Source organism: Rutidosis leptorrhynchoides, chromosome 11 (assembly GCF_046630445.1).
Source record: "Rutidosis leptorrhynchoides isolate AG116_Rl617_1_P2 chromosome 11, CSIRO_AGI_Rlap_v1, whole genome shotgun sequence".
In the NCBI taxonomy this organism is placed as follows: domain Eukaryota; kingdom Viridiplantae; phylum Streptophyta; class Magnoliopsida; order Asterales; family Asteraceae; genus Rutidosis; species Rutidosis leptorrhynchoides.
The window spans coordinates 55,776,694-55,794,079 of record NC_092343.1 but is presented as its reverse complement, the minus strand read 5'-3'; the positions used below and the strand labels follow the sequence as shown (position 1 = coordinate 55,794,079).

General features: G+C 35.3%; 1 protein-coding gene across 1 annotated transcript; it reads right to left on the bottom strand.

Annotated features, from left to right (window-relative positions):
- Positions 1–1,964: 1,964 nt before the first annotated feature.
- Positions 1,965–6,503, bottom strand: LOC139874598 (putative lysine-specific demethylase JMJ16). Its single transcript, XM_071862006.1, has 7 exons — positions 6,294–6,503; positions 6,117–6,194; positions 5,622–6,032; positions 5,321–5,527; positions 4,570–4,698; positions 3,336–3,677; positions 1,965–2,309 (listed from the first exon to the last, which is right to left on the bottom strand). The coding sequence occupies exons 1-7, from the start codon at positions 6,501–6,503 to the stop codon at positions 1,965–1,967; spliced, it is 1,722 nt and encodes a 573-aa protein (XP_071718107.1).
- Positions 6,504–17,386: the final 10,883 nt, after the last annotated feature.

Genomic DNA, 17,386 nt, shown 5'->3' with positions numbered 1-17,386 from the left:
TTTTTGGGCCGCTCTTTTCTCTGTGTCCTTGCTGATTATGTACTCGGTAACATTAATTGAGTTTGAAGTTTAATTGTTTTAAAATTCAAGTTCTTATTTAAAAAATTTATGGTACAAAATATACTATTTTATACATATAAAAATATATATTTAAGAAATTATTAATAAAGTCAACGTTGATCAACGACCGATGCGTCCCCGACGCGTCCCCGACTCGGCCGACGCGTCCTTTTTAGGTCTCGACCGATGCGTCCCCGACTCGCGACTTTCACAACCTTGCATACTACACAGGTTTTTTTAACTTTATCAGAACTCCCTTCGGTCAGCAATGGTGACCCAAAAAGTCCTAAAGAAACACGTTAAATTCTTACCGAAAAATCTATGTAGGCAATTAAGCTCAATAAGCCCAAAGTAAACAGGCCCTTAATCTACAGAGTTTTCAATTTGTTGGATGTAAGAAGTAAAACGAGTAGATAGTTGGTTTTTTCTTATCGAGGCTATCTCGAAATGATGAATATATTCACTTAGATATACGCAGCTCCAAGGAGTTATTCTGTAAGACCTTTGATTGGGACGAGAGGTGATACCGGCTGATGCCGCTAACCAGTGACGGACCCAGAAATTTTTTTCACAGGGTGCGAATTTTTTTTTAAAATGTAGGATTTTTTTTTTGGCAAAACATGGAAGTTTTGGGGCAAAATATAGAGTTTTTTGAGCAAAATTTGAAAATTTTTGGGCAAAAAACGAAGATTTTGGGGCAAAATATGAAGGTTTGGGGCAAAAAAAATAAAATTCACCGGGGGCAAAATCAAAAAATCAAAAAAATTTGCATTAAAAATTGAAAATCCACTGGGGGAGGCGCCCCTTGCCCCTACATAAGTCCGCCCCTGCCGCTTACCCGGCGTCACCTATGACGGTGACGCGACATTTGTCAACCAAGTGGCGGAGGAGATGATGGCGTTTGAGTATGTTTCAACCAATCACAATCTAACGCGCATATATTTATATTATCAATTTATTTTTTTTTTCCATTCAAATTTCAATCATATTTTATAATATCACTTTTTACCTTCACTCAAACTTAACAATTGTCACTATATTTACCTTCACTCAATGACATTACCAAATCACAGTTAATAATCACTTTTTCTTCAAAAAATGCATGATCTGACTCTACATCACCGTCGCTTGAGGTCACGGTTAAAAATTGAATAATAATTTCTCTATTCAAATACTAATCCATCTTTTTGTATAAACTTAAACGAAAAACAAGGGCATACAATACGTAAAATAAAGGAATTGACAAATTTTTCTTTCATAAACTTTTAGCAAAAGCTTGATTAATGACCAATAATAAAATATGTTAACATATCATAAACAAAAAAATGACTATATAACACCTTTTCGAGTAGTAAAGAGCTTAGAGCCTAGCTATATTGAAGAAGCCTTTTAATCAAAGAAGTTGAAGGTTCAACTTGGTGAATATGTGTCGGGTGCGTGAGTTGTCGTCATAAAAACACACCTTTTCGAGTCACACGGCCTATAGGATTAATGTAAAGCACGCTGTCTAATTATTTTGTTTCTGAAAGTATTATTATTAACCTTAACCTCATATACTAAAACACATAGTACGGGGTACTATTTATTGGAGGGGTATAAACGTCATTTTGCTTCTTCTTAAAAAAAATCAAAATTTTTAGAAGTTATATATTGCGATTACTTTCCATATATATATAACTGAAGGAAATCCCAACACAGCTGCATGGTGAACGTGGATTTTATATAATTAATTTCAGTGTATATAATTACTATGCCTTCTATGATTATAAGAATGGCTTAAAAAGAATACATACATACATACATACATACATACATACATACATACATACATACATGGTATAAAAGAATATGTAAACAAATCCGCAAGAGAAAACAAATACCATAACATCTACGCGTTGTATATTTTACTTCTTACGATCATTAACAAAAAGTTGTCGATTTTCTTGCGCCCATCTAAACAGCGCATTAAGTTTACCTTCCAACGCATTAACGAGGAGATTCAACTCATCCATGGTGTATCGAAACATGAAAATCCTCGAACTCCAAGGACACAAACATAGTTGTTTTGAATGTTCAAGACACGTGTTGCGTTCTGGACAACATGAACAACTAGCAGCAGAAAGGTATAAATCGTAGTAACATACAACACATTCCTTCTTCACCAACGAGCAGAAATGCTTATCCATTATTCTTGACTGTGCAGCATTGCAGAAATATTCCCTCCTCAAATGTTCATGCTTAACTCGAGACTATCGAACAAACACAAAAGTTTTGTAACTTTTGTTCAAGTTGGTACTTTGTGAATTGTTATAATATCTGTTCAAGTTACAACCCCCATAATCAAGGTCGTAAAAGTCGCAAGTTGGGGACGAGTCGTTCGAGACTTTGGAAGGATAAGCCGGAAATTGACCAACGTTGACTTTTAGTAATAAATAATTTAAACATATACCGAGTATATATATAGGGAAAGAACTGAGAGAACCATAGTTTGTATACACAAACCGATATCAGTCTGCCTAAACAAAATATTTTTTTCTTTCTAAAAAATTACTTTTTAATAAATTCTTTCCACGTGGGACAGTCTGTGTCACATGTCAGTCTGTGTCACATGTCAGTCTGTGTTGCTCGATCTGTGCCATACGGGCAGACACGTACGCACAGACTGACACACAAACTGACATGTAATCTCAGTCTGTACAGATTGTGCCACGTGGAAATTTGTTTTTTTTTTTAAAAGAAGAATTATTTTTTAGTTTTTACATAGACTGATGTCAGTTTGTATACACATGACATGGTTCTCTTGGTTCTCTCCAATAAAAAGTTCTATTTTTTTTTTACCTAACTTTGACTTTAATCGACTCAGCCTAACTTAACCTGAATCACTCCGTCTCAGCCCGACTTAGACCTGACTTTTTAGCATTGACCGACTTCTAATGCGTTTTTGGGTTTACTTGATACACAAAGTATAATGAGGAACTTTGATACTGCAGGCGACAACTGGGGAATCAAAATGAACATATTTTTGTACAGTTTAGAAGGAGATGGGTTAATTTGGGTCACTCTTTGTCCATTTTTTTTATTTGTTGCAAGCAATTAGTTAGTCAAATTTACAATATGTTGTATGCGTTAGAAATACATTTAAGGCAACAAGCTATTTTTTTTATTTCGTCCATTCGGCCCATTAAAGATAAAACACAAGACAAACCGACCCACTCATAAGTAAATGGGTAGAAATTGTCACTTCTATAATTCTTGCCAAAATTTTAAAAAAATACCTTAAGAGCTCTTGATAACCAACCATCAGTGCCACATATGACTTTCCATTCTTCCGAATCCCTTTTTAGCTTTAAGACAGTATCTCTGCAACCTTCTATTAAAAGTTTGTCGTATGAAATTAACGTTTTTCTATGCAGCTCACTGTAAATTTCTACGCTTTGATTCCCATACGGTAGCCAATCAAACGGAGTAAGATTTACTCTCGTACAAACGTTGAATCCACTATTGAAACCCGAAGAGTACGCTCCTGGAAATATGAGCACAAACTGTTTCGGATACTGCACACAACGGTACACAGGTATACCTTCTGATTGCAAGTAAGACGGTGAGACCTGCGTTATCTGCATCAAGTCCAGAAGAAAACAGACAACACTTATATAACTTTGGATTTTTCTAACGACAGCCCTTAGGGCTGTCGCTGGAGTGCTTAAATGGGATGTACAGAGCGGTTACATAACTACATTTGACTTTTATGTGACGGTTATTAGTTTTTACAAGTTTTTTATGCAGGCTGACGACAACCTTAAGGGTTGTTAAAATTCATAACTTTTGGATTATTTCTAACGATTCCCCTTAAGGCTATCTATAGTTGGTGTGATTATATGGGATGTATAAAGCGGTTACCTAACTACATTTGACTTTTATGTGACGGTTAATAGTTTTTACAAGTTTTTTATACAGGCTGATGACAGCTAAGGGTTGTCGCTAGATTCCATAAGTTTTGGATTTTTCTAGACAAAGGGCTATCGTCGCGTGTTTAAATGGGATCGTCGCGTGCTTAAATGGGATGTACAAAGCAGTTACATTTGACTTTTATGTGTCAATTATTAATTCTTGTAGTTCAAATTTGGGTGGGTACGAAAACTGAGTTATTTTTAGTATAAGTCAAAATGGGTCAATACTCATTTGTAGTCCCACAAACCCTTTTGTGTTCGTCTTAACTATTTATATACACTGAATGCATAAACTTAAACTATGATTAAGAAAAGAATATCAAAACAGTTACATACTTTAACTTTTTATCCACTTTCAGCGTATTTGACCCGTTTGAGATCAAATACAACACAAATAAACTCGTTCATAAGTAATTGGGTCGTTATTGCCACCTTTAATTTATGTCCTTAATTTTTTCAGATAAAGGTTACACTATTTGAACACAAACCTTCAAATTCTTTATAAACGAAGCATGTTTGATTTTACGTATGAATATAAAAATAGAATCTTGGTACTCACGTGTTTACGGAACAAATTGTTCATCGCTGCTTCACATTTACTGTTATATTTACCAGGAACACCATACCAGATTCTCGAAGCACCTATTGATAAGTAGTTTAGCGAGTATAAATTGTGCTCCTCAACTTTCTGTTCGATAAATAATTCAAAACAAAATTCAAATATTAAGAATTATAATCTTAGAGTACGCAGAAGCATTTAAAACAAAACTTCGGATCTTCTTTAGTTGTGCGATAGGGTCTAGATGAATAGTTGTTTCAAAGATCTTTTGGATCTTAATTTGGTCCGAGTCAATTGTAACAAAACTTGATCTTCAGATTTTTTAATTAAAATTTTTGTTTTCTGCCTAAAAAAAGCTTTGAAAAACGCATAATCTGTTTTAAAAATGCAAATCCCAAACGATATTGGAGACAATCGACCCGTTTGACCCTCTTTGTTTTAACTAAATATTTTATTTGACCCATCTGACCCGTTATTAATATAACACAACACAGATCAACCGACTCATATGTAAATGGGTCGAAATTGCCACATCTAATATGGACCTAAAGAGATAGGAGTCAGACACAATCCCAACAAACTTTGGAGAAATTCGACCCGTTTGACCCTGTTCGTTTTAACTAATTTCTTAACTTGAACCATCTGACTCGTTATTGATATAACACAACACAGATCAACCCCGTCATATCTAAATGGGTCGAAATTGCCATATCTTATACAGAGCTAAAGAGATAAAAGTCTAGAATATTACCCAACAATGGGACGAAAAACACATTCCTATATCAACACGTGTTGATAAACCAGCCGAACCATCACTATCAAACGAATGAAGTGAACCGGGCAACTTATGAGCATTATCTAACTTCCAACCCGATTTTGTACACTCAGTTCGATCATCTTCAAGTGACGAAAATCCATCGCCAAAAACATTCGAATCCAGATTATTACCAGCCAAAATCTGAATAAAACGCGAGTAAGAATGCAACATTTTCTTGATCATTTTAAACGATATAGTTTAATCGAATCGCAACACTCAATAACTGTAAATCCACCTGAATATTTTCGGTTGGATTTTGAACGATCCGCCAATATTCATTCTCGATATTCTCCCAAACCGGGGTCCCAAATTTATGTTTTTCAAAATATCGTGCTTCAAAATCATCTGCGTATTCCTTGAACGTTTGCAACGAAAACTCTGGACCATTTCGACATTCAAATCCATCGCGCCTATAATCCAACTCCATAGTTAAATCTCTATTAGCCCTCTTAAATTTATCAAATTTCGAAATTTGAAGGTTACTAATCTGCTGAACCTTAGTTTGAAATTTGAAAGTTTCCCATATTTTCGATTCTTTAAATCGGCAATTCGGTTGCCAGGAATCGGGAGGAACGATACTGCAGATCCCGAATCTCTCTGCCACCTGGCGTATTTTGGCGATATATTTAACAATATTCTCAAATTCCTGCCATTATAGGTTCATCTAGTTATAACTACAGCAACATTTTCAGAATCAGAATATATATATATACAGAATATATACGTATACCTCTTTTGTTGGGCGAAATACAGGAGCAGAATCTAACTCGAGCTTGCAGGCCTCATCCGAACGCAAATGTGCAGTAACCTGCAATACTTTTTTTTATCGCAATCAACGCATGTGTAAAACAAAACATAGATTATATGTATAACATTGTATAAATAACAAATGCAGTTTATATATAACCTTATGATCAACATGTTCGCAATCCAATATGGCCGAGTTTATGGCTCGATTGTGAAGTATCCATGGTTTATGTGTAAGAGACTTTTGAAGCTTCTGAATATCAAACGGGTCAAACGAATCGTGTGTTGATTCGGGCAATTCGTTCCTTTCTATCCTCTTTAATTTAAGACATACATGATCATTTACATCTTTCCTTTTTTCGCTCGACATTATTTCTGCAAAGAACATATTTAATAAAAAAAATATATATATCTTTTAGGCACAACATTTTAAACAACATGAATGTGATCAACTGATCATATATCATATGTATTAGCATATATACCAGGAACAAAAATGTTTGAATCTCTAAAGTAAGATTAACAACACACAAACATACAACAACAACAACAATACCCAATTCCACTAAAGCGGAGTATGGGGAGGTTAGATGTAGACAGTCTTTCCTCTACTCTAAAGTAAAAGGGAAGTCATTCCTCTCCCACGGATACCTATCGGTCCGTGGGTAAAAGAAGTTGTCCCTCCCTATACTATAGGGCAGAGAGGCTGCTTCCCAAGGACCTCCGGCCAGAAGAACCATGAAATCCGTTAAGTGAAGTAACTAAATGCAAGTAAAGTAAAGTATATAAAAGGAACCTTACCATGGAAAATGTAAAAGTAAATATGACATGTAACAAAGTAAAGTAAAAGAACATATAAGTGAAATAATGTAGGTGTCAAATATGCAAGTATAACAAGCCATGTAAGTTTAAAATGTGTATGTAAGCATGTAGGTATAACGTATGTAGTTATAATATGCAGTATAAAACATATAAGTATACTATGTAAGCATAAAGACATGTAGCATGTAGATACGTGTAATTTAATGCGATATAATGTAATGCAACATGTAACGGTATAGTGCAATAAGACATGTAAATAAGTATAATGTAAATTTAGTGCAACACACAAACATAACTAACAAATATTCCAAATCCATAAAAAATATTATTAGAATTAAATAATAAATATAATGCAGGTTTAATCTATGTTTGAAGGCTTAGAACTGAGGAATTAAATTACAAGATGGTTTTACGATAATTAGAAACAATTATGAATATTATGAATTTATTTATGGAAACATACAAAATGATATGAATCAAATTTGTTGTAAGAAAATGCAATCAGATATATAAATAGGCATTTTATTTATGTTGGGGGTAAATACTTACAAAATGTATAAAGTTTAAAAATCCGTTGAAGCCGGTAGCGAGGGCGTAGCGATCAACGCAACGATGGCGATGATAGCGACGGCCGGAGTTGGATTTCAAGAAGATTTTGGGCTGGGCCTTGGCCCAATGTGTAAATTAAGTTGAATTTTTTTTAGAAATTTAATTTAATTTAATTTTTTAATGGCGACATCGAGATCGAATGATCTCATTTGTCACCCATATATGTATTAGAGGGAAATCCAATTCGCGACGATGTTGACAGTAACATCGAAAGTTTGGAACACCCCACAGAGACCTTCCCAAATGGCATTAATGTTGGCAAGACTATCAAATGTTGAAAATTCTCTGCTTAGAGTGCGAATCGAACCTGGATTAGCAGTATTCAAGTTGGATCTCACTCATACTGTAGAGGTTTGTAGGTTAAAACCCTTGCATTATAATGAACAATTACATGAGTATATATACACCTACGGGAATGCATAATAGGATATGATTCTAATACAACTAGGATACAATATATTCCTAAAATACAACAATCTTGGAGAATAAGATTATCCACTAACTTGGGGACCAAAATTATCGTTATCATGTCCCCGCAAGATGGACGGCCTAGCAGAGAGTCCAATCTTGGACATGAAATTCTCGAATTTAGCCCGAGAGAGAGTCTTAGTAAAAGGATCTGCTAACTGATCATCAGAAGACACATGTGTTACTCGGAGAGACCCAATTTGAACTTGTTCACGAATGAAGTGATAAGCTAGTGCAAGATGCTTCATACGAGAATGAAAAATAGGATTGGCACTTAACAAAGTAGCCCTTAAATTATCACAATAAATCACTGGTTGACACGTTGAAGAGAGGCCAAGTTCACGTAATAGATTAGTCAACCACATAATCTCAGCTGTAGTGTGAGCAACAGCTTTGTACTCAGCCTCAGTAGAAGACTGAGAGACAAAACGTTGTTTCTTAGAACTCCACAAAATTGGATTCTTGCCGAGGAAGACCACATGACCCATTGTGGAATGGTAATCATCTTTGCTACCACCCCAATCATCATCGAAGAAGGCATGTAACGTGAGAGGAGAGTCCTTATGCAGAGTGATGCCACGATCAATAGTACCTGTCAGATAACGAAGCAAACGCTTCAACGCAGTAAAGTGTGAACTTCTAGGAGCATGCATGAACTGAGATAATTTATTAACCTCAAATGCCACATCAGGTCTAGTAAGCGATAAATATTGTAAGCCTCCAACTAATGTCCTACACTCCGTAGGATTAGAGATGAGAGTGCCCGAGTTAATTGTTAGAACATTATTAGGAGGCATCGGCGTAGCCATAGGTTTGGCATTTAACATATCTGCTCGTTCCAAGAGATCAAGAATATACTTGCGTTGACTCAAGAATAACCCGTGAGTACAAAGGAATGACTTCAACACCAAGAAAGTAAGATAAATTTCCGAGATCCTTTAAAGCAAACTTACGTGCCAGACATGCAATAAACTCCTCAAGTACACCGGGATTAGGACTAGTAAGTACAATGTCATCCACGTAAACAATGAAATAAATGGGAGAATCTCATGAATTGTTGATAAATAGGGACGCATCTGATATGGACCTTTTAAATCCGTAACCCTGTAAAAAATGAGTTAGCTCATTATACCACGCCCGTGGGACTTGTTTGAGACCATAAATAGCCTTATGGAGTTTGCAAACATAGTCTGGAAAAGTGTGATCAAAGAACCCTGGTGGCTGCGCCATGTAAACCTGCTCTTGTAAGGTGCCATTTGAAAATGCATTGTTAATATCAAGTTAACGGAGAGTCCATCCTCGTGTAATAGCAAGAGCAAGTAAAGTACGAATAGTGGCGGGTTTGACCACCAGACTGAAAGTTTCAGTATAATCAATACCAGGACGTTGTTGAAACCCCTTTGCTACAAGACGAGCACAATACCTATCAATAGTTCCATCGGAATGATATTTGATTCAAAAAACCCACTTACATTTAACAATATTTTGAGCAGTTTCTGGTGGAACGAGCTCCCATGTACCAAGCTTATGGAGAGCATGAAGTTCGGTCTCCATGGCACTTTTCCATTGTGGGTCTACTAGAGCTTGAGCTACAGTGGTGGGTTCAAGCGCACGAGTAGATATAGTGGTGTGATGAGCATACTTTAGATTGGGCTTGAAGATTTGATTACGAGACCTAGTGATAATGGCGGAGGTCGGAGGAGCATTGATGGTTGATGTTGGAGGTGCATTGGTGACTGGTGGCATGGAAGCGGGAGGTGACGGAGTGTGAGGGGCATCATGGGCTGATGGTGTGAGGTTAGTTGGTGGCGGAGATTGAGGAGTAGGTGTTGAAGATGAGGTAGTGGAGTTACTCATCGATATAGACGGAGATAAAACATGAACATCTAGTTGACACCAATTGTCTGTTGAAGGGTATTCTGGAGTTGAGTTATTGGTAGAAAGCATGAGATAAGCAAAGTTGCCTTCAATGAATTTAACGTGTCGAGATGTGTAGATTTTGTGAGTGACCGGATCAAGGCAATAGTAAGCACTTTGAGTAGCAGAGTATCCAACAAAGATACAAGGCATGGAATGAGCATCAAGTTTGTGAGTCGTATACGGACGAAGCCAAGGGTAGCAGAGGCATCCAAAGCTACGTAGCTTTTGGTAGTTAGGAGGCGTGTAACATCCCGTTTTCCTCGGATATGACTTAAGGTGCGTAATTAACCTCGTGTACGTTTATTATTGCATCTATGATCGTTTATTTTAGTTTAATGTGTGAAAATATTGGAAAATGGTTTGATCAGGCCTTCTGTCGCGTCTGAGTGAGTTTCATCGCGTCCTGGTGCGTCGCGATACGCGACAAAGTGGGCTGGAACGCGACAGCTCTAGAACCCCCAGTTCTGTCGAGGTTATCGCGTTCGGTTGTGGTTTGTCGCGTTTGGGCGTCGCGTTACGCGACAGGTTGTCGCGAAACGCGACAGATGTCGCTGTTTGACAAATTTGACCCAATTTAAATGGCATATTTGAGGGTGTTTAAGTCTTTTCACTTGTAGACGGTTTTAGATCTAGAAAACTGATAAATGAGTTATCCTAACTCATTTAACACATCTTCACCTACACCGCATTCAATTTTAGAGAGAGAGAGAGAGAGTTAGGGTTTAGTGAGAGAAAGCTCACTTGGAAAAGAAGGAGACCAAATCTCACCCGAATCCAAGTTTTAAAGTTGTTCCCTACGTCTCTAGCTACGTTGTGATTGTATTGGTAAGTCTTAACTCTATGTTTTGAGTTTTAATTTATTTAAGCTAGGGTTTGGTTCATGTGGGGTATGTATGACCAATTCGAGGGTAAAATGGGTGAATTTGGGTTATGTTATTGTTATGAAACCCTAATGGCCACAATCTAGGGTTTTGGCCTTGTGATTTGAGGTTATAAGTGTCAATTGGTGTTGTTAGTCACTAATGCACTTTAAGATTTATGAAAGAAGTGTTAATGGGTAAGTTTGACTTGATTGTGAGTCTAAGTAATATAAAATGAGTCAAAATGTACTAGTTGACCTAATTAGATAAAATGGGTATGGATTACCCTAAGTTTTATGCTAATTGAAGTTAATAGACTTTAATTCACTAGTCTTAGTGATTAAAGTCGAGTCTTGGCCATTTATGGGCGGTTGTGTGTAGTTGAGTCATTTAATGCAAATTGGGACATTAAATGCTCAAGTGGGAGTATTGTGGTTAATCCCACTAGTTGTGAAATTGAATGTGCACTTAATGATTTAGGTACATTGCGTTGAAGCTCGGAAGTGCTAAATCAACATCCTTGTGACAATGTGAGTGGAATAATTATATATGCATGTATATGATTTATTTGCTTGTGGGGTATGGGTTAAAATTTGATGTTGACGATACCATACCCTAGAGTATATTGTGATGTTGATGAGGGTTTAAAGTTCGTTGTTGATGATACCTCATACGTATGGAATTAAAGTTCGATGTTGACGATGCCATACGATTATTATAGTGACGTTGATGAGGGTTTAAAGTTCGTTGTTGACGATACCTCATACGTATGGAATTAAAGTTCGATGTTGACGATGCCATACGATTATTGTAGTGATGTTGATGAGGGTTTAAAGTTCGTTGTTGACGATACCTCATATGTGGGTTTAAAGTTCGGTGTTGACGATACCACATTAATGTAGGCGAATGGGATTTAAGTTTCGATGTTGACGATACCATTCGTTGGGCTAGCCTTGGGATCTTGAGTACTATGTGTAGTGACCCGAACTTTTCCATGTTTATATATATTAATTGAGATTGATATTTACATGATTAAATGTTTCCAACATGTTAAGCAATCAAACTTGTTAAGACTTGATTAATTGAAATATGTTTCATATAGACAATTGACCACCCAAGTTGACCGGTGATTCACGAACGTTAAAACTTGTAAAAACTATACGATGACATATATATGGTTATATATATAGTTAACATGTTTTTATTATAAGTATGTATCTCATTAGGTATTTTAACAATGAGTTATATACATAAAAATGAGACTATTAATTTAAGAAACTCGAAAACGATATATATAACGATTATCGTTATAACAACGTCTTACTAGGTACATATGAATCATATTAATATATTGATACACTTGGTTAATTATGTTAAATTATAAGTAAATATATTATTAAGTGTATTAACAATGAAATACATATGTAAAAATAAGACTACTAACTTAATGATTTCGAAACGAGACATATATGTAACGATTATCGTTGTAACGACATTTAACTGTATATACATCATACTGAGATATATTATATATCATAATATCATGATAATATAACAATTTAACATCTCATTTGTTATAATAAACAATGGGTTAACAACATTCAACAAGATCGTTAACCTAAAGGTTTCAAAACAACATTTACATGTAACGACTAACGATGACTTAACGACTCAGTTAAAATGTATATACATGTAGTGTTTTAATATGTATTCATACACTTTTGAAAGACTTCAAGACACTTATCAAAATACTTCTACTTAACAAAAATGCTTACAATTACATCCTCGTTCAGTTTCATCAACAATTCTACTCGTATGCACCCGTATTCGTACTCGTACAATACACAGCTTTTAGATGTATGTACTATTGGTATATACACTCCAATGATCAGCTCTTAGCAGCCCATGTGAGTCACCTAACACATGTGGGAACCATCATTTGGCAACTAGCATGAAATATCTCATAAAATTACAAAAATATGAGTAATCATTCATGACTTATTTACATGAAAACAAAATTACATATCCTTTATATCTAATCCATACACCAACGACCAAAAACACCTACAAACACTTTCATTCTTCAATTTTCTTCATCTAAGTGATCTCTCTCAAGTTCTATCTTCAAGTTCTAAGTGTTCTTCATATATTTTACAAGTTCTAGTTACATAAAATCAAGAATACTTTCAAGTTTGCTAGCTCACTTCCAATCTTGTAAGGTGATCATCCAACTTCAAGAAATCTTTGTTTCTTACAGTAGGTTATCATTCTAATACAAGGTAATAATCATATTCAAACTTTGGTTCAATTTCTATAACTATAACAATCTTATTTCAAGTGATGATCTTACTTGAACTTGTTTTCGTGTCATGATTCTGCTTCAAGAACTTCGAGCCATCCAAGGATCCGTTGAAGCTAGATCCATTTTTCTCTTTTCCAGTAGGTTTATCCAAGGAACTTAAGGTAGTAATGATGTTCATAACATCATTCGATTCATACATATAAAGCTATCTTATTCGAAGGTTTAAACTTGTAATCACTAGAACATAGTTTAGTTAATTCTAAACTTGTTCGCAAACAAAAGTTAATCCTTCTAACTTGACTTTTAAAATCAACTAAACACATGTTCTATATCTATATGATATGCTAACTTAATGATTTAAAACCTGGAAACACGAAAAACACCGTAAAACCGGATTTACGCCGTCGTAGTAACACCGCGGGCTGTTTTGGGTTAGTTAATTAAAAACTATGATAAACTTTGATTTAAAAGTTGTTATTCTGAGAAAATTATTTTTATTATGAACATGAAACTATATCCAAAAATTATGGTTAAACTCAAAGTGAAAGTATGTTTTCTAAAATGGTCATCTAGACGTCGTTCTTTCGACTGAAATGACTACCTTTACAAAAACGACTTGAAACTTATTTTTCCGACTATAAACCTATACTTTTTCTGTTTAGATTCATAAAATAGAGTTCAATATGAAACCATAGCAATTTGATTCACTCAAAACGGATTTAAAATGAAGAAGTTATGGGTAAAACAAGATTGGATAATTTTTCTCATTTTAGCTACGTGAAAATTGGTAACAAATCTATTCCAACCATAACTTAATCAACTTGTATTATATATTATGTAATCTTGAGATACCATAGACACGTATACAATGTTTCGACCTATCATGTCGACACATCTATATATATTTCGGAACAACCATAGACACTCTATATGTGAATGTTGGAGTTAGCTATACAGGGTTGAGGTTGATTCCAAAATATATATAGTTTGAGTTGTGATCAATACTGAGATACGTATACACTGGGTCGTGGATTGATTCAAGATAATATTTATCGATTTATTTCTGTACATCTAACTGTGGACAACTAGTTGTAGGTTACTAACGAGGACAGCTGACTTAATAAACTTAAAACATCAAAATATATTAAAAGTGTTGTAAATATATTTTGAACATACTTTGATATATATGTATATATTGTTATAGGTTCGTGAATCAACCAGTGGCCAAGTCTTACTTCCCGACGAAGTAAAAATCTGTGAAAGTGAGTTATAGTCCCACTTTTAAAATCTAATATTTTTGGGATGAGAATACATGCAGGTTTTATAAATGATTTACAAAATAGACACAAGTACGTGAAACTACATTCTATGGTTGAATTATCGAAATCGAATATGCCCCTTTTTATTAAGTCTGGTAATCTAAGAATTAGGGAACAGACACCCTAATTGACGCGAATCCTAAAGATAGATCTATCGGGCCCAACAAGCCCCATCCAAAGTACCGGATGCTTTAGTACTTCGAAATTTATATCATATCCGAAGGGTGTCCCGGAATGATGGGGATATTCTTATATATGCATCTTGTTAATGTCGGTTACCAGGTGTTCACCATATGAATGACTTTTATCTCTATGTATGGGATGTGTATTGAAATATGAAATCTTGTGGTCTATTATTATGATTTGATATATATAGGTTAAACCTATAACTCACCAACATTTTTGTTGACGTTTTAAGCATGTTTATTCTCAGGTGATTATTAAGAGCTTCCGCTGTCGCATACTTAAATAAGGATGAGATTTGGAGTCCATGTTTGTATGATATTGTGTAAAAACTGCATTCAAGAAACTTATTTTGTTGTAACATATTTGTATTGTAAACCATTATGTAATGGTCGTGTGTAAACAGGATATTTTAGATTATCATTATTTGATAATCTACGTAAAGCTTTTTAAACCTTTATTGATGAAATAAAGGTTATGGTTTGTTTTAAAATGAATGCAGTCTTTGAAAAATGTCTCATATAGAGGTCAAAACCTCGCAACGAAATCAATTAATATGGAACGTTTTTAATCAATAAGAACGGGACATTTCAGTTGGTATCTGAGCGTTGGTCTTAGAGAACCAGAAAATTTGCATTAGTGTGTCTTATCGAGTTTGTTAGGATGCATTAGTGATTCTGGACTTCGACCGTGTTTTCTTTAAAAATGATTGCTTAACATTTTTGTTGGAAACTATATATTTTTAACATATGAATATTATGTGATATATTAATCTCTTAACGTGTTTGATATTATGTGATAGATGTCTACCTCTAGAACAAGTCCCATTGACTCACCTAATAATAATGAAGAGTCAAATGTAAATTGGAATGATTCGTGGACTGATTCACAAGTTCCCGAAGAGGAACCGGAAGAAGAGTCGGAACCGGAAGAAGAATCGGAACCGGACGAAGAATCGGAACCGGAAGAAGAATCGGAACCGGTGGGGGAAATAATAAAACGGTTAAGTAAAAGAGAATCCTCAACCAACCGACCAAGGTTAATTATGGTCAATGGTGTTTCCGCCAAGGAAGCAAAATATTGGGAGGATTACCAATTCTCCGATGAATCGGATTCCGACGAGAATTCCAATGATGTTATAGAAATTACCCCAACTGAATTTAAAAAGGCAAAAGTAAATAATAAGGGAAAGGGCATAAAAATAGAGAAATCTAATTCCAACCCCGATGAACTTTATATGTATCGACAACCCCCGAAGTTCTTAAGTTGTAACAATGACCCGGGAACCTCTAAACCACCAGGTTTTTCTAAACCAATGTGGACAACGACGGCTCGTATTAGGGGAACATCATATATCCCTAGAAACTTGGCAAAACGAACCAAAACCGAAGAAGAAGAAACGAGCGAGTCGGAATAAGATAGTTGTATTCGTGTGGTGTAATATATGTAATATAGTGTTCTTATGCTTTATGATATATGTAAAAATTGCTTGTATTAATAAGTATTTTTTTATGAATCTAACTCTTGTCTATTTTACAGTTTAAAAACACAAAATGGATAGACAACCCAATATTTTAAGAGACCTACCCGGATACATGATTGATGAAATCTTGTCTAGAGTCGGCCAGAATTCCTCGGCACAACTATTTAAGGCGAGATCAGTTTGTAAGACATTCGAAGAACGTTCCAAGAATGTCTTGGTTTATAAGAGACTTTCGTTTGAAAGATGGGGGATATCACATTGGGAAACCCATAAGTTACGATGTGTTTACTTTGACGCATATATTGCGGGGAACCCAAATGCTATTTTACGCAACGGGTTAAGAAATTATTTTGACTCAATATATCCGAATATTGGACTTCGTGATTTAGAAAAAGTGGCTAACATGCAACATAAAGAAGCATGTTATGCTTACGGATTAGTAATGTTCGCTTCTCACCAAAGTGAGAACAAGAACATCGGGCTACAACTATTAAACAAAACGTTTCCACAAGTGACGGAGTCGGTAATTGGGGTAAGAAATGAGGTTTTTAGATTATTACGGGACTGTTGGACATTACGTAACCCTCGTCCCTTTGACGACGTTACAACACGCTGTCTTATCAACGGCCATAACGGTTATGTTGCACAAGACCAAGGATGGGAAGTAGTCCTAGTAAAACCAGAATGCATGACTTATTTCTGGACGTATGAATTACGTGTCTTTATTGCCTTTGCTGAACGACTTGTGTACTAGCTAGAATTATCTTCACAACTATCTTGTATCAAAGTTATTGTGTGCTATATTTCATGCTTTATGTAAAATAAGCGGTATTGTAAGTTTGTAAAATATTGTATAAAAGTTTGAACGCGAAATATTATTATAATCAGTTTTTCATATAGAATTGTAGTAGTTGAATTGTATATTAGCTACTAAGTATGAACTTAACGGGTAGGTACTACCCGAATTTAAACTTATAAAACGCTAATATGAAGAAAAAGCTTTTATAAATGAGTTCATATTATGCTACGAAATACTATTAACTACTCTTAATATTCTGTATGATTAACTTGTTCCATTTGACTATTTTGAAGGAAATGGCACCGACTACTCGACACACCGTGAATATGAATGAAGAGGAATTCCGTACTTTTCTAGCTTCAAACATAGCCGCAGTACAGGCTGCGCTACATACCAACAATAACCTTGGATCTAGCAGTACAGGAAATCGTGTAGGATGCACCTACAAAGAATTCACTGCCTGCAAACCTTTGGAATTTGATGGAACC